We start from the raw sequence: 27,595 nt of genomic DNA, 5'->3' as shown, positions 1-27,595 counted from the left end.
TTTGTGTCTTCAATGTAGTCGATTCCATCACACCGTGGCCGCGCCGCTGACGTCACCATGGGAGTGTTTCAACGGGAGAAATTTACGGGCACCAGCACAATTCTCTCTCAGCGCTCATGTAAGTTGTAATTACAACACGCATATGGTTGTGCATGCAATACATTTACAACGCGGTACGTTGTAACGCGAAGCCGCCGCTTATATGTTAGAGTTTGGATTGCGAGGCTGGTCACAGTCGGTCAGTTTGTTGGCTGAGCTGTTCGCGAGCTAGTCGGTTTTAGCCTGTGTGACGTTAGCAGACTAGCCTGGCTATTCGCCTGGAGCTCGGGCACGCTGCGAGATCAGGTGCAGCAGGTCAGACATCACCAAAACCTTAATTTACACTAATTTATCTCACTGCTAACCGCTCCTAATCCAAATGATCCGCTGTTTTGGTGTATGGTGCTAAAAGATCCTCCACTCAAATTGCTTACTCGCTTGATCTGATGATGTTGGGTGTCTGTAAATATCATTGACAGACGTTAACATACAGCTTGTAATATAACTGACTCACGGGTTTTAATGGTTTGTTGTTCTTCATTCCGCTTGAGTGCTTTAAGTGCAATGTTTATGTTTTTTCACCAGTCTCGGCTGATGAGTGTGTGCAGCGGTGCGTTGTACCGACATTTAATAGTATTAGCCTGGGTTGGGCGTAAACCGTCCATCTATCAGCTAGCCGGGCAGCTAACTCTGCTAACGACTGCTTTAACGGGCAGTTCATGAAAATGATCAGATTAATTCAACCCTGGGGCACATTCGTTGGTCTCACATACTCAAATGTGTTTGTATTAATGTTTAAACCGCCCGTGTTACATGTCATTTCTTAAAATGTCACTGACACTCGAGTTTTACTGCCAAGACGAGTGAGGTCAGTGTTTGTTAGCTTCATACACATAGCCAGTCATGTTTATCAGTTTTTGACGATGTGATTTAATTTTTTGTTTTGAGCATCTGGGTCTGTGTGCCCCCCACAACTTGGTTGTTAGACCACTACTCGAAAGTAAAATCCGTAATATTTGAGAACTTATTCCTTTTGGTATTTCAATATGCAAAGATTTCTTGTTTCTGGACAAGGCAGTATTTCCTCAAACCTTATCTAGAAATCAAGAATTGTTTGTGTTTTACCACACAAGGCCTGGTATCACTTTGCTTTGAGCACACACAATTATTTCAGACATCACAACGGAAAAGTATATGTAGGGTTACTTAAAAATGTAATCTGGAGTGGAATACAATACAATAAAAAGGTAAATTGTAATGTATTCTGTTAGATTGCTCTGTGTCAGTAATGTGATCTATATACTTTAGTTAGATTACTACTTTAGCACTGACTTCATTTGGAACAAGTGAAAAAATACAGTAAGACAAAATACACTTATATTATACTCTCTCTCTCTCTAAAATAAGATCAACTTATGCTGTGTTACTTCTAAAACAACAAAGTAAATATATCTTAAGGATTTTTAGATTACAGGATAACAATACAAAAATTCTCACCAGGAATAAGATTGTTGCTGTAGTCTTACATCTTTGCCCTGAAATCCAAGGTGTTATTAGAGAGTGGGAGAGCAAGAAAGATCTAATATGGTTTTCTTGATTAATACATAACCATGCCTGGTACAGGTGCATTTAAAAGGGCTTGCCATAAAGCTAAATATGCGTATGACCAGTTTACACAAGGTAAAATTTCTGCTTCTCCACTACAAAACTCCACAGAGGCCCCATTTACACCTTGCATGAAATGCATTTTTGGTGATCGGATCGCTATCGGATGGCACTTGACCACATTAAATGCCAGTTGTAAATAACCCTAAGACGCATTGCGATTGGAACACTGAAAACTCATTTAGAGGTGCTCATTGACAGATTCTGACCACGTTCATAAGTGTAAATGCATATGCATTTTTGGTATCCGGATAGTGTACATTGTCTATGCAAGTTATTAATCATGTGATGAGGTTACGCTGCAGTTGTCCATTGTTAGTGTTTTTGGCGTCCCAAATTTTATCATTGGTGTCCACTAAAAACTGTTTAGTGAAGTAAAACCTTGATTGTTGAAGTTGATCCATCTGTGTTTTACAAATTCCCTAAAAGATGGAGAATTTTCAGTATCCACACCCTTTGATATAATATGTAAGTAGAGTTTTCTATTTTGTGTAGGTTTCTTTGATCGGCTGTGTATGACTGCCAGGTGTAAATGCAATCCAGCTAAAGAATATCCAGACACAATCCTGATCCGAAAAGACATTGCATGTTAATACAAGGTTTTTGCTAAGTGTGGCCAAGTACACATCTTTTTCTGAACGTATGTAGGTTCTTCTCAATGGTTTCATGCAGCTTTGAAATTGTTCTTTTGAATTGACCTAAGAGGTCAGTGTATTGCGTTTCAATCTTCTACGGTGCACACGTCTTCTCGTCATCCGGATTTGCAGTTCAGTGTTCACCAAACTTGAACTTTCCTCCGCAGAGTAGTGCAGAATTTTCGCATTTGCTTGCATTTCCGGTCTCCCGCATTCACATACCTTTTGAATGGATGTGAACTGTAATGTGACTGTCTTTCCTGAAATATATGCCTTTTTAATTTTTCCAGCATGTAATATTCCTACATTTATGGGGGCAAGTTAACTGAAGTGTCAAGAGGACCGCTCACCCATCACTGAGGGTCAGTCATCGTCTATGTGCAGATGAAACCATTTTGGATTACCTCTAAGATTTATCCACCGTATCAGTTTGCTTTGTTGGAAGACCAAGCAGGCCTACTGATGACTGGGACTGAAGGTATGGAGAGTTGCTTATGTCCTTCATCACCTTCTATTTTGTACAGGCACAGGGAGAACAATTGTTGGTTTGTTTCACTGTGAAATATTTTGCAAGTGAAGCTATTAAATATAGAGCCAGACTGATGAATGGATGTTTATAATGCTATGGTTGTGCTGACTGTCCTGGATGTGTTTACTGTAGTGGGGTGTGTTATTGCTCAAAGACATTCACATATACAGACATAGTGATGTGACCTTGGCAAGCCATATGAACAGGAGTGAGGGAGAGGGAATGAGCTGACCCATTTCAAACAAAAATACTCCTTCAAAAACCACTGTATTTTCTGTGTATGCATGCCACGATTCATTTTTCTTGACTAAAAATCCTGTTGATTTATCTGCATATTTTAAAATATGACATTTAAATAATTGTTGGTTGATTTTATTATTTTAAAATGCTTGAAATAATGGCCATTTAAGATATGTTATAGAATATTAAAAAATGTTTACAGATTTGAAGTAGGTTATGTTACTTAAGTCTGCCTCCTTCATTGAAATGGTTTTTGACCATTATTTTTTTTTCTGCTCTGCTTTCTTAGACTTCCGAGCACCTAGTGTCTGGTCTCCCCTCAGGACTGAGCAAATAACATCTCTCTCACAACACCGCCCTGGTCTCAAGTCAAATACTGTATGCTTTAACCATTAATACATGTATCAACCCAACTCATTGTAATGGCCACTTTTGAAAACATTGATTTGAGGACCTTTAGTAAAAAAATATATATATCTTGTTGACATTGCTTTTTTTTTTTTATTTGGAAATGTGGCCTTTAGTTGATCCACAAGTAACTAAACGCATTCACATTGTTACAAATTAATTAGTAATTTACTTTGGAATTCCTTCCGTTAAAAGTTTTCCAAGAGCTCTATGGGTCCATTTACACTGTCAATGATCGGATTACTATCCGATTGAATAAGCTCGTTACATTTACACCTGACAATATCAATGTGTCTCCACCAAACAAATATAAATCCGATCTTCAATTCCCTTACTATATGCAAATAACATTTAGTTCTCTTCCGTGATTATGCTAAGGTTGGGCCGAAAAACGAAAAGATGTGATTTTATTATTTGATTCCATCTGACTTTGAACAGCGTGCATGCACCCCCACCACCATCACGTCATCTGCGCTCATTGTCTGTGTAGTTTCAGGCCTTGTCCACACTAATCCGTTTTCTTTTGAAAACACATCTTTTTCTCTCCGTTTTGGCCTTCCATCAACACTATTTTTGTCTGCGAAAATTGAGCTTTTTGAAAACGCACTCCAAAGTGGATAAATTTGAAAACGGCAATATGATGCAGGAGAGTCAACGCTTAAATACTAGGAAGGTCTGGTAACAAGAATGTTGCTCAAGCTGATTGTTTATACATTTATTATTTTGGGCTGCAAAACATCTAGATATAACAGGTGTGACAACCCCAGGGTGTTCTTGGGTGTGCGCTTGGCTTGTCAGACTGCTGTTGTGTTGAATATGATTGTTGTAGAATAGCTGTGCCAGGCATGTGCATCACTCTGTCACTTGTCTGTTTAATTATGCATGTAGGACACAGACAAATCAACACTCTTCTCCGGGTATGGCTTCACATACACAACAGTTAATTCACAGCACTGCGTGTCACCTTGCTCTCATGCCACTCCCACATGTGTTGGATGCTATGTTTCTGAACTAAACGAGGTCAGGGTTTATTTGCTGCACTCCAGTGTATGGCACAGGTTTGGACTGATGTTTGGACATGTTTCACATTTTCTGTATGGCCATGGATGGTTGATCATGGTATGGGGTTTACATTCACAAGACTGTATTTGGGAATGCTTACTGTTTGTGAAGGGTAAGAAACGTACTTCCCAGAACACTCGATAAGGTGAGGTAAGGCTTGCATTCATGAAGGGCTGGAAGCCAGTGATATTAAGAGTTGATATAATTATGGACTGAGTGATGTGGTAGTGCAGTAAGAGGGTTCATGTGTGTTGAAGTAAGCTGAATAAAGAGGATTAGGGCAGGCTGTTATTCTGTCTGAGGCCATTCCTAAGCCTGAGCTTCACTGTCAGACTCAACGAATCTCGATTGAACCCACCTGAAACCTCTAGAGAATGGAGAGAGCTTGTTGTGGACTTTTTAATGATTTAATGCAATATTTGCTCACAGCAGTTTGCAAAATTAGTTTCCCAAATTGTATAAAGGGAAATTAATTTATTTTCTGAATCAGGCAGTATACTGTGTCTAGGGGTGTAACGGTATGATGACATCACAAATTGCCATGGTATTACGGTATTGAGGTGCATTGATGAGAAAATTAGCAGTTTAATATTTGGTTATGAAATATATCAAACACCCATATTTCAGTTATAACCAATTCTTGAACTTTATATTTGATTTCTTCAACTTTAATCATTAAATTTTTGATCTTTAATATCAGGGCACTCTCTTAATCTGACAAGGTAAAATTTAAAGGAAGTAATAAAAAATGGGTAAAACGATAAACTAAAATTGCAACATGTACAGTAGTCAGTATTATAACTAAAATATTGTATGATTTATGAAACCTGAGTAATTCAATTAACAATTCAGATAATTTATTCAGATCAGTAATTTATTGCAGGGTTTTTCCTGCATAGGGAATTACTAGACGGCCGCCTCTGTCAATTTTCGTGCCACATCCAGCTGTCTACAAAAATCTGGTGGGCGTCTTCGTGGAAAACACTAACAAGCATTGCACTTGGTGATTTGTCATTTGTAACTACAAATCTCGGCAATAATAATAAAATAATTCCGTTGTCGAGTAGTCGCTTGATGTTGTTTAACATAACCATCATATAAAACTATAATGATGACACGCGAGAGGAGTGCAGCGCAGCAGCTCGAGTGTCTGATAGAAACACAGATCACAGCTTGGTGATATCTTTATTTCATCCTTAAAGTTCAAATAATACGGGAGCATGACTTGTAAATAAACACAAACTCCAAAACTGTCATTCTCTGTGCGGTCAGAGCTGCTTCAACCAGTCGCGGAAGAGACCCAATCTGAGCGGGAGTCGAGACCGGGAGAGATTTAAAGTTCCACCAGCTGATGTGCACTAACACAAAGACGCTAGTCTCTCACCCCTGCTGTCTGCAGCTTGCAATGTGTTGCATCGTTGATGAGATCATCATGATAAGATCAATCTTATGTGAAAAATAACACAAAGTTTATTTGATTCTGTGTAAATGTTACCTATTCTGGCAATACCATCAATAAGAATTTCAACAGTATGATAATCATCCATTTTAAAATGAATATATTGTGAAACCTTGAGCATTTTTATTAATTTGGCAGATGTTTTTATCCAAAGCGACTCACAAAAGAGGAATACATTATAAGACCACCATCTTAAGGAGACGGTGGTGCGATAAGTGCTTCACTAGTATCAGAATAGTATTCAAGACAGATTAAAGTGCAACAAGAATTTTATTTTTTTAAGTGACTGGTTAAGTGCTCATGGAAAACCAAGTGAGTCAGCTTCACGGATGGATTTGGGAAGGTAATTCCACCAACTTGGTATAATTAAACCAAAAGAAATAGTTTTGGTGCCTCTGTGTTGGTACAACAAGGCGCGTTCCCTAGCCTGCCGCATGCTTCTGGTGTGTGTGTGTGTGTGTGTGTGTGTCTCCTGAGGTACCCCAGTAATTTTCTGACTTCGACACCTCTCCAGGCTACCTTGAAGGGCCTACCTGAGAGAGTAATTAAACCAGTCAAACACCGTTCCTGTGATGCCTAGAGTACAGAGGGTGGAGTGTATGATCTGATGATTGACTGTGCCAAAGTCTGCAGAAAGGTCCAATAGAATCAGGATGGATAATCTGGATCCAGCTCTCACCTGTATCAGCAACTCTGTGACCGACGTCAGGGCAGTATCGGTGGAGTTTCTTCTTTTGAAGCCTGACTGACTGCCATTCAGCAGCTTCTGTGAGAGATCTGATTGAAAACTGCCCTTCAAGTGTTTTTTTTTTTTTTTTTTTTTCATTAATGGGATGAGAGAGACTGGTCTGTAGTGTTCAACTTGTGTAGGGTTAAGTGCAGGTTTTTTCAGCAGCAGGGTTACTCGAGCCTAATGTCTAAATCTAGTGGGGAAAAATGCCTGTAAGTAGATGTTAGTCATATGTGTGAGTGATGAATGCAGGTAGGATGGACTGAGATGGCCTGGAGAATTTGGGAATGAATGGGGTCAAGCGAACTGTTGGTGGGGTGGTTGGAGAGGAGGAGTTTAGAGACTTCAGTGTCAGTCAGAGGAGAGAACATGGAGACTGAAGAGCTGCATACAGGAGGCGGGTATTTGACAGGGTGTGGTGCTGAGAATGTATTTCTGTAGAGGTAGAGACTGCAGTGTAAAGGCATGAGGGTGATATAATATAGATGGGAGAGTCATGTTGAATTGAACAAAGTAGTGATCAGAGACATGTAATGGAGTAACAAGAACATTTGAGTTGGTACATTTAGGTGTAAAAATGAGGGATTGCCTGATGTGTGAGTTGCTGTAGTGCTTAGTCTTTCCAAGTCAAACGAGGCCAGAAGAGCATGAAGTTCAGTGGCCTGGGGCTTGTCTTGGTGCATGTTGAAATCTCCAAGAACCACAAGTGGCCTACCATCTTCTGGGAAGGAGGACAGAATGACATCCAATTCCAGAAAGTTTGCCAGCTGACCTGGAGGGCGATAGATGATGACAACAACTGATTTTTGTTGGTTGCATTTGAAGGGGATTTTACGGTTAAGACCCAAGGACTAGATATGATGAATGAAGACCAGGAGTCAGAGATGCAATCAATTGAAGATTTTACTGAAGAATAGTTTGCCGTTTCATCCGCAGAAGTCAGCTTCACACTCACAAGGAGTTCGTAGGCCACCCTTTACACATTCTCATTACAGCAGCAATTATACTCTCACACAAGTCACTAAGGTACATCATCATGTCAGGTTGAATGATTCTGATTGTTTAAGACACAGATAAACTTTAAAAATGTCCACATATGGGCTGTTAGCCAGAAGTATATCTATATTGATTATCAGGATGTCAGTCAAATCCCGGTTTAGGCAAAAAGATACCCACTGAGGTCACCAATCTGAGGTACTATATGCCAGTTTGTTCTGTCAGATGGTCATCTCCCCTCCCCTGCTTGCAAGTTGTTCACATCAGGTCAAAAAAGAGTAACAGAAGCACACTCTAAGATACACGGCGTCTTCAAGTTTGGATTTGGTCGAATTCTAACTCTAACCAGGAAACCTTCCCAAATATACTGATTAGATATGCTTTCTTTCAGTAAGAGGCTCAGACAATATTCGTCATTATTCTCTAGTGATTGAAGATGAAAAGTAACGTAAATGCATTAACTAAGAACTGTCACGTAGGCAACAGGCCTGAGTGACCCCTGTGACCTAGGCAGTCAGGGTTGGCTAGAAGTGTAAATGTAGGTTTTATATAGGCTTTTCTTATAAACCCAGAGAGAGCACATTTCACACATGTCATTTTATAACTGGTAAATCTCATAAGCCTGATATTTACAAGGATAAATATTGATTAATAACTCTTTACAAGTGTGTGTGTGTGTGTGTGTGTGTGTGTGTGTGTGTGTGTGAGAGATGCAGTGGAATCCAGAATCACCCCCCTCACGTTGTAGAAATAGCATGGAATTCAAAAGGTATATTGTTATATATGGCACTTTTCCGTGCCATATATAACGTTACGTTTTGACTGCTCGCTTTTCTGAGCTTGCTTTTCCACTGCAGTTTAGTACCAACTACGTGGGTGGGATTATAGACTGATCGTCAAAGTTGCGTCGCCTCAACTGCCGTGAAATCATCTTAAATGTGACACAAACATTACTCACAAAAAAATAATACGACTGCTAGCTCATTGTGATGCATAAAGCAGTTGTTGCATGGTGATTTTGGGTGCATGGGAACAGTTAAATTTGCCTGGTTGTTATAGCAGCAAGCTTTCAAGCAGAATATAGAGTTAACGTAACAACGTACAATCCTCTGCCGTGGCCAAAAATACGTTTTTTGCATAATCAGTTCAGAATATCTTTACATTATTTTGTGGAATTAATTGGGTGTGCTCTTTATTGTAAAGAGAAGCAAACATCTAACTACACCTTATTTCAATATAAATGTAAGAAACTTTATTATGAACTAGTATACTGGATAATGTAGCAGTAAAATTAACAGTAATTCCAGTATAAGTCATCAGTAGAAAAGAAGCGTTGTTTTTTTTTATTTTTTTTTTTTTATCTGGACTTCAGATATCTTTGTTTTTTTTTGATAAATTTAGTTGTTATGGTGCATTCACATACAACGCGAAGCGAGTGTTTTGCATGGCACGATTACATACAAAGTCTCGAACATGCAAACTCACTTAATTTGTGTGAGAAATCCACATGACTCGTTGTCGTAAAAGCCTATCAGCATTGAGATTGCCCGGACGTAGTAGCAGAAGAAATCTGGAAAAATTTATGAAAAAATTGTTGTAGCGGTTTGTGGACACCCGGAATTGTATGACACAGCATAATACATGTACAGAGACCAGATGAAAAAAGACATCACTTTGAAGTGAGCGAGGAAGTTGGACTACCTGGTAAGTTCTGAAAATATGTGTGTCTACTTGATTCCAGCTATTGGTTGTACTTTAATACGAACAAAGTTGTAGAAGCCCCTCCTCCTGTCCTTTTCCGGTAGAGAAGGGGGAATACTGCGAATGCACCATAAGACATCAGTCCACTTTCATTTACACAGTTATTTTTTGGAACCCATTCAACCTAAATATTACAATTTATAAACAAATGATAATAATATATTATAATAGTAATATATCTCAATCGTGCACCTTTAACATTTAAACCCTCACACTTTTATTTTGACATTCTAAAACAAACAAAAAAAGCCTATAGTGGTGTTCTAAATGCATATTAGAAGTGAACCAAACTATTGAGCATCTGAGACGTTGTTCTTGAGTAGTGCTCAAATATTGCACTCCGCTGTGAAGGCTAAAAATAGCCACGCGTGTGTGTGTGTGTGTGTGTGTGTGTGTGTGTATAAACAGCGCAGCGCCATTCACTGACGTGCTGGAGCTGCTCGTGCATTTTGTATATTTACTTATTAATCGCAGCCTTTTGTGATTCACAGAGATATTGCACATTTTAAGTGGCTTTTAATAAAATACACAAGTCATATGAACTACTTTAATGGTTCATTTATGTCATTTTTGGAGCTTGACCGTAACGAACATGACTAACACACAGTATCGGATTTGGATCGGACTCGTCGGACCGATACCCGATCCATCTAAAAGCTTAAGTATTGGAGCCGATACCTGATCGGTGCATCCCTACACTGCTGGTAGGTCTGCTGGTAGCTGTGTGCAGCCAACAGCTGAGACACATCCTGAAAAACTTTTTTGTTTTGCATCATTTTGTTCGTTGCTAACGAGAGGATCGTCTACACCTGTTATTGACCACCGTGTAGTTTTGCGCACAGCCATTTCTTTTTACTATTTGAAAGTCACCTGAAGGAATGATACTGCTATCACTTTTGCTAATTTTAAACTAGTGGGTTTAATGTCACAGATCCAGTGACTCTGGTAGTGACTATTCTCTCTGACCAATCAGTGATCTGTAGAGTTTTGACGTCACATTTAGGCTCAGCTCGCTTGGAACCTCGACCGAGTAGAAGTAGCAGGTTCTATCCACAGTGGAAAACCCCCAAAAAGCAAGCAGAGTCGAGTAGAGCTATAGTGCAGTGGAAAAGCCCAAATAGAGAGGAGTGTGGTGAAAATGTCCAGTTGTTTTGAATGAGCAAACCTGTTCCCCCACCCCTTCCGGTGTGTCGAGGGGTGTGAGAAGTTGTTGGAGAGTGCAGCGGGTATTGCTGTATCCTCTGGATGTATCCATGTTTCGGTCAGTGCGAGGATGCTGAGGGTGGACTGTGTGGTGAAGACTGGAATGATGTCCGCTTTGTTCACAGCTGACTGGCAGTTCCAGAGTCCCACTGAAAAAGTGTGGAGCAGGTGCTGTTATGCAGATTGGCCGTATGTTGTGTTGGTTGCATTGTGTCTCGCATATTGTAGAAACTGTCTGTAATGGGGATGTGCTTGAGGGCACATGTTATTCGTGAAGTAAACCTATTACAACCTCAATTCTGAAAGTTGGGATCGTATGAAAAATGCTAATAAAAACAAAGTGATTTTGAAAATTATAATCATGCTTTGCTGAATTGAAGCACTACAACTACACATGATTGGTTTTTCACTGATTTTTAAAAATGTACAGTAATTTCAAATCTGATAATTGTAACACGCTCCAAAAAAGTTGGGACAGTTGATTGTTTACCACTGTGAAACATCACCATTTGTTCTAATAATACTTAAGCATTTGGGCACTGAAGACACAAGTTAAGTTTAGAAAGTGGAATTTTCCCCCGTCATCCATTTATAAAGGTCTTTAGCTGCACAATTGTACAGGGTCTTTGATGCCGTATGGTGTACTTCATAATAAGCCACACATTCTCAATTTGAGACAGGTCAGGACTGTGAGCAGGCCAATCTAGCACCCACACTCTCTGCATACACAGCCATGCACTAGAAATCCGGGCAGTATGTGGTTTGAAGTGCAATGCAGAAATGCAGGGACTTCCCTGGAAAAGACTGCTGAATGGCTGTAAATGTTGCTTCAAAATTTTTACATACCTGTCTGCATTCATGGGGCTCTCACAAATGTGTGAATGACCCATGCCATGGGCACTGACACACCCCTAGCCCATATAGACACCATTTCCTCTTTGGCCTGGATAACACAACGACTTCGTTTTTCAAAAACATTTTGAAATGTGGACTCTTCAGATCAAAAAAACACAGTTCCACTGTTCTACTTTCCATTTTAAGATGAGACCGAACCCAGAGAAGTTGGCAGCGTTTCTGGACAGTGTTGCTGTAGGGCTTCTACTTTGCAAAGTAACTTGCAGCGGTGAATTGTGTTGACTAATTGAAAAAAAATGTACTAAAGTAACCCCAAGGTGACGTTTATGATATCCATTACAGATGAATGCTATTTTTTTAGACAGTGATGTCTGAGGGATCAGAGATCATGTGCATTCATAAGTGATTTTCGTCTTGCCCTTTAGCATCTTTCATACTTTCCCAACTTTTCCGGAATTGGGTTTGTTGAATGTAGAAGGAAAATATAAGAGAATAAATACAAATAAAAGATACTTCAGTGTTATGGTGAGTGGTGCCTTGATGGTATCGTTGCTCGATGAACTCTTACAGGTAGACTCCCTTGTGTAAAGACCAGCAGCACTTTACACAAGCAGTGCTTTACACGAGGGCTACCACTTCCACTGCCGCATTCACGTCAAATATATACATGCTGTTAAGTGAAAAGCTGGATAAACGCAACAGTGCACCGCAAACAATGCTAAACTTTAGCAATATATAATGCTCTAAAACAAGTAAATCACTGTTTATAGACCCACTAAAAACTACTAGTTTTACCCACAATAGACAAACAATTCTAAATCTAGCAGTGAATACCCTGGGACAAGTAAAACATTTTTTACCAAACACGTTTAAGCAATGCAAGTTCAACACTGTAAACAAACTGCTCAAGTCTAGCAATGAATACCACTCTACAACAAAGGAAAACCATTAAATAAACACACTTGCATGCAACTGAAGACTCCTGTAGATGGATCGCTTCTCCTTGAAAGAGTTACATTCCTAACCATGTCATCTAATGATTTAATCAGAAAGAATATTAATGTTCCTGGTAATTGCTGTTCAAAATGAGGAAATCTGCTACCAAAATAATTTCATTAAAATCCAAGTTTGAGCCCACCCTGTTGTCATTGTTTGACTCTTTATCATTGCTCTGAATGTGTATAATTGAGTTTTGTTAGACAATATGTTGTGTCTGCAATCCTTGTGTGTCATATTAGATTGAATCCAGTCTGATAGTGACAACCATTTTCTTCCACAGCCAACCGTGAACTGTGAGCCTGCGGAGGCCAGGCTGGACTAATGGTAGGAGGCACTGTTCAACTCTCTGAAACCTCAAGTTACTGCACATCATATTGTTCTAAACGATTTTTGTCTTTCAACATGTAATTTAGTACTGTCCATTAGAGTGAATTCCAGCATGCTGTGTTTATTTAAACTAATTCGATAATGAATTAAATATGGAGTTGTCCTTGATGGATACATTATTGGTTGAGAGGCCATATGGGGCTGTAGTATTTCCTCTGCTCCAAAGGGTTATTACCACTGAATGTTTGACACCCTGCCTAAGCTCACTTCTGTGTTTAACAGTGCCATCACTCATTGTCATGCTGAATCCTCTACTGTCCTTTTGCTTTGTGTGTGTGTGTGCTTTTTAATCTTATCATCAGGGGATTTGATAAGGATTTATGAAGAAATTTCTGCAATGAGTTTCACTTAAAGGGTCTGAAATTTTGTGGGTAAATGCAACCTGAAGTGTGGAAAATACTGTTCTAATAAAATTGGCAAATACCTCTATGGTGTCAAGTGCTCTTAAGACAGTTGATCCTATGAGCATTTCAGAAATTAGTACCCTCCTTTTTTCTTTGTAGTTTTGTCATACATCATTCGCTTGGCAACACCCATATTTGTAGACTGTTAGTAGTCTGTCTAAAGTGATATTACTGTTCTAGTTTTAGTTGGTTGGCTCAGAAACATGAAGGTGTGGCTTTTTTTTTTTTTTTTAAATCCATTACCTTTGCTGTCACTCATTTTATTGGGGAGTCATTCTTTTAATGACCTCATCAAACAAAATGTAATCAATCTACAACAGGCCAAAGTTAAAAATATCAAACGTATCTTCCTGCCTCTATGCCAACCAATGTGCTGCTGTTATGACAAAGCTGAAGTGTGTAATTTCTGCACAACTAGTAACTCCAAACATAAATGCAAAAATAAAAGTTTTCAGCATTTCCTCGATCGAACAAACAGCCTTTCCTGCCCCCAACTTACGCCATTGGTTGAGTCAGTGTTGCTTTAATTGGTCGCTCAAAAAGCAAATTTTGTAGCACCACTGAGACAATTTGTACAGTTGAGGAAATCTACCTATGAATTTATTAATTTTAAGTTGTCTCTGCATATTAAGCTGGGGGAGGAGAAAGTATTTTGACAGTGAAATAGTTACACACTTCAGGTTTAATTTGAACGAAAGTAATTGTTGCTTGTGGTCCATTTGCATACAGCTGCATGACATAATCCATTTTATTTTCCTTCTGTGGTAGACAAGCATGACTTTGCACCAAAGCACAGATGCATGTACACGCTCTGAGTCCACCTGACTGCTACCACCCTCTGCTTCCTGGCTTTTGAATCAGCCTATCAGAGGGGTGGTGGAGGTGGGGCTTAGCTGGAGCCCACTCCTTTGCTGACCCTCTGAGTGAGACTGGTGCCTCCTGATGGACCAGGGTGGTAGCGAGCAGCCTTGGGTGGAGGAGCCAGACTCTGGAGGTCGAGCAGAGCGGGAGGTGAGCAGGAGGGCATCCGAGCCTGATCACGGCTTGTCCAAAATTACCCACAATGCCTTGGAAAACATGGGTGTGCTGGGCCATGGTCTGAAGCAGTTCTTCCAACCTCAGCGCAGACGCTCGTCTGTCTCGCCGCACGACTCTGCCTCTTCCTCCACAGGCCCCATCCCTGAGCCTCCCGAAGCGGGGCCAGAGTTTGGGGAAGCGCCAGCCCTTATGGTCTGCGCCCCTAACTCTGACCTCCATACTTCCGCACCCCCTGCAGCTCTGAGCCGTGTGCTGCAGCAGATTCGAGGCCCCCCCATAATGAAGAGAGGGACCAGCCTGCAGAGCCGGCGCATCAAGGCAGGGGGGGGAGGGGAGCCCCCCCAAAAAGGCAGCCCCCAGATCCACAGGCGCAGCACCACGGAGACCTTGCTGCAGGCCGGACGGCCACGCTCCTCCTCCACCACAGATACACCCAGCAGCCCGGCTTTGGCAGACATGTTGCTGACTTCTGGGTACCACTCCACTGAGGAGACTGAACGGGTGAGTACTACATTAACTTTATAGGGGCTTTTTTTATTTCATAACATAGTGGGAGACTGGAAACGAGAGAGGAGAAGAGGGGGTATGGGATCTGAAAAGGACCTTGAGTTGGGACTCAAACTCAAGTCACCCATGATTCTACTGCACCATATTTCTGAGCACTGTCCGGCTGTGGATCTCACGATATAATTGGTAACCATCTTCCATCATTTTAAAGAGAAAGTTATCCCAAAAAGTCTCATAATTTACTCATTCTCATGCCATTTCAAACCCGTATGAACTCCCATGGAGTACAGAAGGAGGTGTTCTCTCGTAGTACTCATGAACGTGCAATGGATGTCAAAATTTGCACTGAAATGACTTTTTGATGAGAAGCAACCCTGAAATCTATGCCTTCAGGCAACTTGGAATATGATACACGAGTGACATGAGCTATTGATATTGAGTCCCTTTAGACTTTCAAGTGAGTCACTATCAACTGCCATTGTATTGAAAAGTCAGACCCCTATATTAATTAAAATATATTGTGTGTTCTACATAAGGAAGAAAGTTATATGGGTTTATGAAGACATGAGGTAGAGGAAATTATGGAAATTTTCCTTTTTGTGTGAACTATTCTTTTAATACAAACTTGGTGTCAGTTTTTAGCATCTCCAGTAATCCGTAACATTTTACTTACATTTCAGATTTGAGTAATCCTATCATTTGTAATATTTTTTTTAGACAAATCTCACAATCCTTGTGAAAACATAATTACAATGGCTCTGCTTGCATAAAATTGTTAAATAATGTTAGATTTGATCTTCCAGAAAATCACTAGTATGTGATAGCAGGTTGTTTAAATGTAACATGCAGTCAAATTGAAATTTGACTAATCTATATAGACCGCAATCTTTTGCATGTTGTTTGTGTCGGTCAACTTGTCCATCCATCCTGGAGGTTTCTTTAGTGTTCACAGGTCAGGAAGCTTGTGTGGCAGGTCACCATGTTCTCTAAGCCTTGCTATATTTAGCAAAGTCATTTGGTGCACTTTAGTTCACAGTGCATCTTTAGGTATAAATTAAAACCAGTGCCTTTTCATCCCCTTTTTTCCCAATCAGTATGTGGGATCTGGGAAACTTTTTGCTCTTGTGTCCTCAAGGATTCATTCAAGGTTAAGTTTGCTCATGCATGACCAGCAACTATGTTTAGAAGTGCAGTTCGAATTTTTGCAAAACCAGTTACTCTTCTGCACAGCCTTCTACTATCAGTATGTATTTTAGCTGCGTCTGCTCACTCAAAATAGCCATTGTCTTGCTCCGTATTTTACCAAGAGAAATGTTGACTAAGACATCTGTGTTATGTCTTGAGGGTAATTATGCTTGCATTTCATAGTACTATCCTTTTAGGAATGCCATTTTCAAAAGCAAAGCATTTCCACCAGATACACTAAAGGATTTTTGTCTGCCAAAGTAATTCAACTCTCCTTTTGTTGAGCTTTGTGGGACCATCCACTATGTTCATCTCAAGGGAGTGTTCAAACAAAAGCCCTGTCATTTATTTCAGACCACTCTTTGAGCCTATTGGGGGTGTTTAGGTGGATCCGCAAGGGGCAATATGCTGCCTTTTATTTTAAGTTGAAAAATGGTAGTAGAGAGCCGTTTTCCATCTGCAAGCCCCTATCTTCTTAACAGTTTTGTCTTCAGAGCAAAGTTATTTACCTAGATTTGGTTGTTCTGAGCTTTAGCTGCATGCTATAATATGTTGTTTTCAGTGAAACTTGAGGCTAATGTATATTGTCAGTGAGTTAGCTTAACTATAAGAGGCTTTAATGCTTTGTTAATCAAACAGAACTCTTGACTAGTTAGGTTTGAAAATTCCAACATAAGTCAAGTGTAATGGCAGAGGTGCAGTCCACAGGTATCATCTGGGTCTTATCAAATGGGCTGTTGGCAGTGTGATCAGTTCACCAATTTTCCTTCTATGTGCATGCCCATATAGATAAGAAATCAACTTGTGTGTCTTATATCAAATTACACCGCAAATAGGAAAACTAATAATTTGCAGCAAACATTTTACCTCATTGACAATAATTGGTTTAGACACAATAGAGCAATGCTGTTGGAGGTCTTTTGCTCATTTATAATCATGCATTAAAGGATGCTTGGATCACCCTAGCTGTCTTATCTACGATCAGCAAAAGCCATATAATCGGGTTTCGCCTATCAGCGGTCGATAGGTGGAGGGACAGAGTTCATTTTGTTGCAAAGATGTACTAAATATTTCACATGATCAAAGCTTACTTAAATTCAAATATTACATATGCAAAATATACTTGAAATACTCTATTCAGTTGTTTAAATGTTGGTTTCCTTTTTTTCTTTCAAAATTTATACTGTGGTGGAGTGTGCCATTCTTTATCAGTGAGTTACGAATACCCTGCATTATCTCAGAACTTTGAGGGCTATGTCATGGTACAGAGGTCCAAACAGTTACCGTCAACCGAGACCGGTGTAGTCACTCAGGTAGTAGTAGAAAGTGGCAATGGTTTCAAGATGGACTGCATTGAAAGTGAACCGCCAATAATGGTAATTTATTTTAGTTTTTGTTTGTGTGATAAGTATTGAAATATATGAATTTCATTTTACTATGACTAATGAGCTTGGTTATTGCTTTTGTAAGATAACTGTTGAGTAGGCTAGACAATAGAGCTGTCATACTGTATATTGCTGTAAAACCACTGTGATACGATTCACTCCATGATATGTCACGATTCAGCACTTTGTGATTCATCGTAATTGGGCTGTGGAAGAAACTTGCCTTCATTTTGGTCAAGAAAGGCTCATTAAAGAAGCACCTATGACAACACTAAATGTTTTTTTGTTTTGTTTTTTTTTTCAGATTTGTGTGTATTTTTCATTAATTGAACTGTAGGAAATGATGTAGCAGACATTAATAAATACAAAGTATCAATGCAATGTCCTTAGAAAAAGAATCCCTACATATGATTCTATTGACACTGCTGTATATCTTTTGTCTTTCATTCACAGCAAGATCGTTTGGAGGTGTCTGGCCTGGCCATATCTCCAAACGCTCTGTCATGTAGTTCAGATGGTGGTCAGTATGGTGTGGATTCAGTGGATGGCACCCCTGACCCTCAGCGCACCAAGCAGGCCATCGCCCAACTGCAGCAGAAAATCCTCAAACTCACAGAGCAGATCAAAATAGAACAAACAGCAAGAGACGACAATGTAGCAGAGTACCTGAAGCTGGCCAACAATGCAGACAAACAGCAGAGCGCTCGAATCAAGCAGGTGTTTGAAAAGAAGAACCAGAAGTCCGCACAGACCATCCAGCAGCTACAGAGGAAGCTGGAACATTACCACCGCAAGCTTAGAGAGGTGGAGCACAATGGAATACCACGCCAGCCCAAAGATGTCCTGCGAGACATGCACCAGGGTTTGAAAGGTGTGGGTGCCAAGGTAATGTCGTGTGTGTGTTTTCACCTCTTTTTGTTCTATTCAAGGTTAAGGAGAGCTTTGAGTACAGGTTTGCACTTCTGAAATGTTTTAAAATTATTGTAGGTGACCAACCAGGGTTTTTTAAAAAAAACTAAAATATTTTTTTATAAGTATGACAAATGTAATGTAACCCAATCATTTAATATCTTCACAAGCCAGGTTTGATCTTTTTGGTGATTTGTAAGAGCTTAATGAAATTTTGGATTAACAGAACCACTTTAAATAAAGCTACCAAATTAATGTTTAGTATACCAATGGTTTTATCCTATCCCTGTTAATATGAAGCTCAACGAGCTTCAACGAATCTGCATGAATTCATGTGATTTTAATTTATTTTTCCCAAAATTGTAAATTTAGGAGGAAATCAGTTTCCATTCATGACATTATGAAATTGTTCTAAAAATTTGAATTGCTAATGTTCAGCATCCTCTCCACCTTGCTGGCAATGCAGTTCTTCAGAGCAGCGATTAGTTATAAACAAATTATCAAACCACCTTATATTGATTTATTGTACCATGATAATAATTAATGAAAAAGGATTATGTCCACCAGATGTCCATCAAATGCTAAAGCCATCAAAATGCATGTGTTCATCAACTAAAAGCAATTAAACAGTAATGCAAAAACATGCAGCCCTGCAATAGTGTGACTGACAGAGTTAACAAACAGGCTAAATAACTATGACCTTTTAATGCACCAATTATCATGGTCCTACAGAATAAACATAACAGGAATATTTCTCACTGCTGGCAATTTGAACTCTAACCGTAATTGTCTTGAAATGCATTGTTAAAAAGCAGATGAATTTAGTTGCAACTTATCAGAATGGAGTGTAAATGGAATAATTTTCCCAAAAATGAACATTCTAGGCAGGAAATTGTAGACTAGTCACTGTAATGTCGCTTCAAACACGCCTTTTTTCTTTCATGGTATATACATTTTTTTTATAAATTCACTAGTCAACCATTCTGACACACCCTATCCCAATGTCATAATTGGTTTTCTTTCTCAGGTGACTGGTGGCCTTTCCAGTTTCTCTCAGGCTACTCACTCCGCTGCAGGTGCAGTAGTTTCCAAACCCCGCGAGTTTGCCTCTCTTATTCGCAACCGGTTTGGAAGCGCAGATAATATCTCTGCCCTAAAAGACACTCTGGATGAACAACAAGGGGATGAACCTATACCAAGTGCAGTGACAGCTGGCACCAGGACCCCAGGACCTGGGCAGCTTCAATCCAGCCCAAAATACGGGAGTGAGGATGACTGCTCCAGCGCTACGTCAGGGTCAGCTGGTCCAAATAGCACCTCTGGCGCTCCTGGAGGGCCTCCAAGCTCAAAGGGTAACACACTAGAGCAAGGCCAGAGCTCTGCTTTCGATGCACTGCTGCATGAGATCCAGGAACTGAAGGACAACCAGAATCGACTAGAAGAATCATTTGAAAACCTGAAGAGTCACTATCAGAGGGATTTTACAGATATTATGCAGGCTCTGCAGGAGGAGAGATACAGGTACATGCTACTATAGAAACTAATTGTATAGACCTTATTCAAACTAGCTCCATTTTTGATGTGAATAAAACAAGGCTGTGAGGGATGGACTTGCATTCTCTTCAATGGCAGGCACTGTATAAATCTGTATAAATGTCATAGATCTCAAAGTTTCAACAGCTCACCTTGGAGGTTTTTTTTTTGTCTATATGACATTTCTTGAAGAAAAAAAATTATTTGATATTTCAGCCTCTTCCTATAATACATCTATAAATCACTGTACACAAAATAGTTACAATCAGGACCTTATGGACAAAAATTTCCCCATTGAAACCCATTTAAAATGGCAGTATTTGATCCCAGTGCCATTTAAAGCGTAATGTCATGAATTCTATGATATTATGTTTTCATTAAAAATTTACATTAATATTTTCCACCAGATGGTGCCATTTCTCATGTTTGGCATATGGGGCAAGTACAGTTTAAGTCAGAAGTTTACATACACTTAGGTTGAATTCATCACCTAATTTTTTTAACCACTCCACAGATTTAATTTTAGCAAAGTATAGTTTGGGCAAGTCGTTTAGGACATTTACTTTGTGCATGACCAAGTAATTTTTCCAACAATTGTTTACAGACAGATTGTTTCACTTTTAATTGACTCACAATTCCAGTGGGTCAGAAATGTACATACACTAAGTTAACTTTAAGCAGCTTGGGAAATCCAAGAAAATTATGTCAAGCCTTTAGACAATTAGCCAATTAGCTTCTAATTGGAGGTGTACCTGTAGATGCGTTAAGGGGTACCTTCAAACTCAGTGCCTCTTTGCACTCTTTCATCACGGGAAAATCTGAAGAAATCAGCCAAGACCACAGGAAAAAGTAATTGTGGTCCTCCATAATTCTGGTTCATCCTTGGGAGCAATTTTGTAACACCTGAAGAGGTCCACGTTCATCTGTACAAACAATAGTACATAAAGTATAAACCCCATGGGACCACGCAGCCATCATACTGCTCAGGAATGAGATGCCTTCTTTCTCATAGAGATGAACATAGTTTGGTGCGAAAAGTGCAAATCAATTCTAGAACATCAGCCAAGAACCTTGTTTTGTGTGGATATAGATACTTGACTACCTGTTTCTTCCAGCATCTTCACAAGTCCTATATCGACATACCTGAAAGGCTGCTCAGCAAGGAAGCCACTGCTTCAAAACGGCCATAAAAAAGCCAGATTACAGTTTGCAAGTGAACATGGGGACAAAGATCTTTTTGGAGAAATGTCCTCTGGTCTGATTAAATAAATTGAACCGTTTGGCCATAATGACCATCATTATGTTTGGAGGAAAAGGGTGGAATGGACAAATTCCAGCAAATTATTGTGAGAAGCTTGTGGAAGACTACCCAAAATGTTTGACCCAAGTTAAACAATTTAAAGCCAATGCTACCAAATACTAACAAAGTGTTTGTAAACTTCTGACCCACCGGGAATGTGATGGAAAAAATAAACGCTGAAATATATAATTTCTCTACTATTATTCTGCCATTTCACATTATTAAAATATAGTGATCCTTATTGACCTAAGACAGGGAATGTTTTCAATGTCAGGAATTGTAAAAAAAATTATACATAACTTGAATGTTAAAATGTATTTGGCTAAGTTGTTTATATACTTCTGACTTCAACTGTACATGCCTATTATTATTATTATTATTATTATTTTTTTTTTTTTTTTTTCTGTTTGCTGTATTATAGAGCACTGCAGGCCAATTGAATAAATGGTGTGGGCGTGCGTTTGTGTGTGCAAACTAGCATTCAAATGGTTAAAATCCTGAAAACAAATTAATATTTGGTAGGTTTGATCAGGACTGATGTTAGTTTAAAAACGGAACTCCTTGAAAGTGGAAAATAATATACATTTATAATATTATAGCAGATTTTTGACATGGACAATTTTGGTCTTTAAGGACCTCTTAGTAACTTTAAATTGATGCACAAGTAATAAGGGCTGTTGATTTAACATGTTAATTGTGATTTTAATTATCTCAGCAAAAAAAGAAACTTCTCACTTTATTATTTTCATAAAACTTAACATGTGTAAATATTTGTATGAACATGAAAAGATAGCAATATCTGGTGTGGCCACCATATGCATTAAGTACTGCAGTGCATCTCCTTCTCATGGTCTGCACCAGATTTGCCAGTTCTTACTGTGAGATGTTACCCCAATCTTACACCAAGGCACCTGCAAGTTCCCAGACATTTCTGTGGGGGAATGGCCCTATAGCCCTCACCCTCCAATCCCACAGGTCCCAGACGTGCTCAATGTGATTGAGATCCGGGCTAAAAAAAAAAGTAGTGTGAATTGGGCATTCCAAATTGGGAGAAAAGGGGATAAAATTTAAAAAAAATGAAAAGATGGCACGTTAGATTTTTATGTGTAGAACAAATTATCTCAAAAAGACAAAATTCCACAAATCAAATCTGGGGGCAATTTCTGACCCTTAATGAAAGATAATTTCTGACACTGCTTTTTATATTAAAACAGCTCACAGTTATTTGGATAGGATGATGGGCTAGTTGCCTGGTTACTTTCTCACCCTTTATGTTTATCTTTTAGGTGTGAGCGTTTAGAAGAGCAGTTGAATGATCTAACAGAGCTGCATCAAAATGAAATTCTCAACCTGAAGCAGGAGCTGGCCAGTATGGAGGAGAAAATCGCATACCAGTCTTATGAACGAGCCAGAGACATTCAGGTACCTATATTTGTTCCATATGTATTAATTTCTCAGATTTTATCCAAAGTTACTTAAAGTGCATTCAATGTATACCTTCAATATGTAGGTGTGTTCCCTGTTAACTCTAAAAGTTGAGCTACAGGAACAATTATTTCCAGCATAGATATTTAAAGGGATAGTTCTCTCATTATTTACCCACCCTTATGATATCCCAGGTGTGTATGACTTTCTTCACCAGAATGCATTTTAAGAAAATGTGAAAAATATCTCCGCTCAGTAGGTCCTTAAAATGCAAGTGGATGGTGATTTTCACATTTGAAGCTCCAAAAATCACAGAGAGTCTGCATAAATGTCATCGATACGACTCCAGCCGTAAATGTCTTCTAAAGTGTCACGAGCAATTTTAGTGCGAAAAATAACTATTTACGTTTTAGTTTTTTTACTTTTATTCATGCTTCCATTCTGCAGCGTTACGCGCATTTCATGTAATCGCATTGGTACCTAAGACACGAGAGAACTGAGGCACGTGCATCACAGCGAGAAGGGCAGCGCTGTTTACAAGTGAGAAGGAACTCTGAACAGTAGCTTGTTTGGTTTTTGTTTAGATCTGTATTTATCTGTTTCTTTACTCACAGACGTAAATCTCACGTTCTTCTCTTGGTGCGTTTGTGTGCTTATCCTGGATGTCTCAAACATTGTATCATGGCAATGCAAATACGTCACACAATAGACCGTTTTAACTCCACCCTCTCGTGAAGCTTACCGGAAGTGATGGTTTATAGTTAAAAAATATTTAAATCTGTGATTTTTGGAGCTTCAAAAGTGAAATCACCATCCACTTGCATTTTAAGGATTTACTGAGCAAAGATTTTTCTTCAAATGTGTTCTGCAGAAGAAAGTCATACACACCTGGTATATCATGAGGGTGAGTAAATGATGAAAATTATTTTTGGGTGAACCATCCCTTTAACATGTATGGTGTAATGTGTCAACCTTTTGAGATATTTATTTACAAGTCTTGAAATATGTTCAATTGCCATTAGTTCTAGTGTATGGACTCTTAAGTGAAACTGTATTGTACTAGTGCATATTTTCTGTATTCCTCAATCTATTTTCTATCAGTCTGATGGACAACATTTATCCTAGTAATTACATTTTTTTTTTTTTATGAAATCCATATGTGATTGACTTACTGTCTAGATTTATGGCCTATATATATGTATATATGTATATAAATACAAATGTCAATCAGCTAAAATGTAAATGTACAGGCTTTGGTTCACTATGTTCATCTTGCTTTGACTGCAGCTACATTAGTCTGTATTCTGTCTGTTACCCATAACACCAATCTACCCTTTCTGTAGGAGGCGCTCGAGGCTTGTCAAACACGCATTTCTAAGATGGAGCTTCAGCAGCAACAGCAGCAAGTGGTTCAGTTAGAGGGTTTGGAAAATGCTACAGCACGCACTTTACTTGGCAAACTCATCAATGTACTGCTGGCCGTCATGGCTGTTCTCCTAGTGTTTGTGTCGACTGTCGCAAACTGTGTGGTTCCATTGATGAAAACGCGAAGCCGTACACTTTCCACAATGCTCCTTGTCATTATCTTGGCTTTTCTCTGGCGGAATTGGGAAGCCATGTCGCATTACCTAGACCAATTTGTGATGCACCCCAGATGACCTGCAGGGGGAGCTGTCATTTAATAAAGGGACTGGAGGTTGGGAACTTTATGGGGATGGAGACTAACGCTGTCTCCATTGCACTTAGGACAGATGGACATGCCACAAGATTGGTGGACGTGGGAAAAATCCTGCAACCTCTTCTCTTTCACCGAAGGAGTGCATTCGTTTACATTTTAAAGACCTTTTTCTGTCAACATGAATGGTGTTGCTGAGTTTCCTTTTATTTGTTGTGGGAAATAATGCAAATTGTGTTGTTCATTGTTCTTGTAATTATTGTTGTTAGGATTGTTACATTGATGCAATTTACTGAGTGTGGCGTTGCATTGAATTGAGTGGTTTTAATATGCACTGGATGGAGATCCTTCTCCTCATTTTTAATACATATTAACTGCTCTTTAACCTCCTAACTATCTTTTTAATCTTTTTTATTTCTCACTTTCTACTATGGTCTTTTTATCTTAATTTCCTGTGCTCATCACTTCACTTTATTTCACTCAACCGTTTGCTGCTGTTTGGACTTCACTGCAGTTGTTGCTGAATGAAGGAAAAGACGGATTCTGTCAGAGGTGTGCGTGCGTGCGTGCGTGCGTGCACGTGTGTGGTTTGATTGAATGGGCTTAAGTTTATACTGGGCAAAAGAACCAGAACACTTTCAAACACGAGCAGGCCCAGACTGCTCTGTCTTCATCACTGGCCTGGTCCCATGCCCCCCACTGGCCTACCCATATAGAGGCACAGTTCCCTGGTATATGAACTAAACAAACATACTTGAAGAGCTGGAAATGCTCAAAGACTTTCAGTGCTTCCGTACTGTTTCTTATAGCGACAATGAAATAGTCCTTTTTAGTTATATTTTTAATTTTTTAAATAAAAGGAATAAACACGCTGTTTTAAAAATGCTACGCTTTGTCTCATGATTGGTTATTTGTGCTTTTTTACAGTCATACATAATAAAAATAATTGATTGCTGGACGCCTTGTGCCAAGAGAGCAATACATTGGGGCCTTATTTTAGAAGATGACAGTACAGCAAATGTGTCACACATGATGTTAAAGCACTTCTATGAAGCAGCTAAATATTTACGATCAGTAGTGATTACTTCCTGATGTTTCAATTTTGTTATACAGCTGAATAGCATAAAAAGCAAGCTGAAATATATGCATGTGGATTGTAAGCAAGCTATTAAATGTATGGTCAGGTGTATTTACATGCAATGTCTAACTGTAGGATCTTTTTACAATTTTGTTATCTTGGGGGTTTAGACATAAAAAATTTTATTTAATTTTCATATATTTGTAGAAATAGAAAACATTCCCTGTCTTAGGTCAGTTAGGATCACTACTTTATAAGAATGTGAAATGTCAGAATTATAGTAGAGACAATTATTTATTTTAGCTTTTATTTTTTCACATTCCCAGTGGGTCAAAAGTTTACATGTACTTTGTTAGTATTTGGTAGCATTGCCTTTAAATTGTTTAACTTGGGTCAAATGTTTTGGGAAGTCTTTCACAAGCTTCTTACAATAATTTGCTGATATTTTTGCCCATTCCTTCAGACAGAACTGGTGTAACTGGAGTCCGGTTTACTCGCACATGCTTTTTTAGTTCTGCCCACAAATATTTTATTTGATTGAGGTCCGGGCTTTGTAATGGCCACTCCAATACCTTGACTTTGTTGTCCTTAAGCCATTTTGCCACATTTTGAGGTGTGCTTGGGGTCAGTGACCAAGCTTTAACTTCCTGGCTGATGTGTTGATGTTGCTTTAATGTATCTACATAATTTTACTTCCTTGTAATGCCATCTATTTTGTGAAGTGCACCAGTCCCTCCTGCAGCAAAGCACCCCCACAACATGATGTTGCCACCTACATGCATCACGGTTGGTATGATGTTCTTCGGCTTGCAAGCCTTACCCTTTTTACTCCAAACAAAATGATGGTCATTATGGCCAAACAGTTAAAAAAAATTAATCAGACCAGAGGACATTTCTACAAAAATGTAAGACCTTGTCCCCATGTGCACTTGCTAACTGTAATCTGGTTTCTTTATGGCAGTTTTGGAGCAGTGGCTTCTTCCTTGCTGAGCAGCCTTTCAGGTAATGTTGATATAAGACTCGTTTTACTGTGGATATAGATACTTGTCTACCTGTTTCCTCCAGCATCTTCACAAGGTCCTTTGCTGTTGTTCTGATTTGCACTTTTTGCACCAAGCTACATTAATCTCTTGGAGACAGAATGCATCTCCTTCCTGAGTGGTATGATGGCTGCGTGGTCCCATAGTGTTTATACTTGCATACTATTGTTTGTACAGATGAACGTGGTACCTTCAGGCATTTGGAAATTGCTCCCCAAGGATGAACCAAAATTGTGGAGGTCCTAAACGCCAAAACTATAGTTTGAGTGGTAAAAAAAAAATTTGTTTTAATGACTTCATCCTAAGCGTATGTAAACTTCTGACTTCTACTATATATGTATATATATTTAGTTTTGTAGAGAAAAAATAATTGTGCCACCCTATTAATTTATATCATTATAAAACATAAGTTTTATTAAAAAAAATTTAGTTTTTGAACTTGATTACTTGGACCAAATAATTAAGCAGCCCATAAGTGCCCAACATGGATGGAAACTCCTTCAATACTGTTTAAAAAGCATCCCAGGGTCAAACCTCAAAAGTTGTTTGAGAAAATGTCAAGAGTACATGTCTGAAAATTCTAAGCAAACGGTGACTTTGAAGATGCTAAAATATACCAGTTTTGATTTATTTTAGATTTTGTTTAGTCACAACATAATTCCCATAGTTCCATTTGTTATTCCATTGTGTGTGTGTGTGTGTGTGTGTGTGTGTGTGTGTTATAAACGCCAAAACTATAGTTTGAGTGGTTAAAAAAAAAATTTTAATTAAAAAATTATATATATATATATATATATATATATATATATATATATATATATATATATTAGAATCTCAGCAAAAAAGAAACGTCCCTTTTTCAGGACACCGTATTTGAAAAATTATTTTGTAAAAATCCAAATAACTTTACAGATTTACTGTAAAGGGTTTAAACATGTTTCCATGCTTGTTCAATGTACCATAAACAATTAATGAACATGCACCTGTGGAATGGTCGTTAAGACACTAATGGTGCAAATTTTTTCAGATTTCTTCTACTACGTCAGTGACATCCAGACAGTCTCAATGCTGATCGGCTTTCATGACAACACGTCATGTGAATTTTACGCTCGAGTTGAAAGATTTCAACTCCCGCTAATATGCCGCGC

The 27,595-nt window shown here is 38.9% G+C and overlaps 1 protein-coding gene across 9 annotated transcripts; it reads left to right on the top strand.

Moving 5' to 3' along the window:
- The first annotated feature begins 69 nt into the window (after nucleotides 1-69).
- LOC127632585 (transmembrane and coiled-coil domains protein 1-like) lies at nucleotides 70-25,209 on the top strand. 9 transcript variants are annotated; one of them, XM_052111255.1, is made up of 9 exons: nucleotides 70-118; nucleotides 2,630-2,817; nucleotides 3,398-3,486; nucleotides 12,862-12,905; nucleotides 14,649-14,911; nucleotides 17,941-18,372; nucleotides 19,424-19,917; nucleotides 22,516-22,651; nucleotides 23,998-25,209. In XM_052111255.1, the coding sequence occupies exons 5-9, from the start codon at nucleotides 14,690-14,692 to the stop codon at nucleotides 24,310-24,312; spliced, it is 1,599 nt and encodes a 532-aa protein (XP_051967215.1). In that variant the 5' UTR covers nucleotides 70-118; nucleotides 2,630-2,817; nucleotides 3,398-3,486; nucleotides 12,862-12,905; nucleotides 14,649-14,689; the 3' UTR covers nucleotides 24,313-25,209. The 9 variants fall into 9 exon arrangements, with proteins under 9 accessions (XP_051967215.1, XP_051967208.1, XP_051967210.1 ...); XM_052111248.1 differs by having other exon boundaries at nucleotides 14,141-14,911; XM_052111249.1 differs by lacking the exon at nucleotides 70-118 and adding an exon at nucleotides 157-354 and having other exon boundaries at nucleotides 14,141-14,911.
- The last annotated feature ends 2,386 nt before the right edge of the window (nucleotides 25,210-27,595 follow it).

Source organism: Xyrauchen texanus, chromosome 39 (assembly GCF_025860055.1).
Source record: "Xyrauchen texanus isolate HMW12.3.18 chromosome 39, RBS_HiC_50CHRs, whole genome shotgun sequence".
Lineage (NCBI taxonomy): Eukaryota > Metazoa > Chordata > Actinopteri > Cypriniformes > Catostomidae > Xyrauchen > Xyrauchen texanus.
This window is presented reverse-complemented; position numbering and strand designations above follow the sequence as displayed.

Bases quoted from the DNA above. Each gene is read 5' to 3' on its own strand.
- LOC127632585 (XM_052111251.1), top strand. From the start codon at position 14,315: ATGGACCAGGGTGGTAGCGAGCAGCCTTGGGTGGAGGAGCCAGACTCT. The intron at 18,373-19,423 runs GTAATGTCGTGT...TTTCTTTCTCAG, and splicing joins TGAAAGGTGTGGGTGCCAAG to GTGACTGGTGGCCTTTCCAG. The intron at 22,652-23,997 runs GTACCTATATTT...CCCTTTCTGTAG, and splicing joins AACGAGCCAGAGACATTCAG to GAGGCGCTCGAGGCTTGTCA.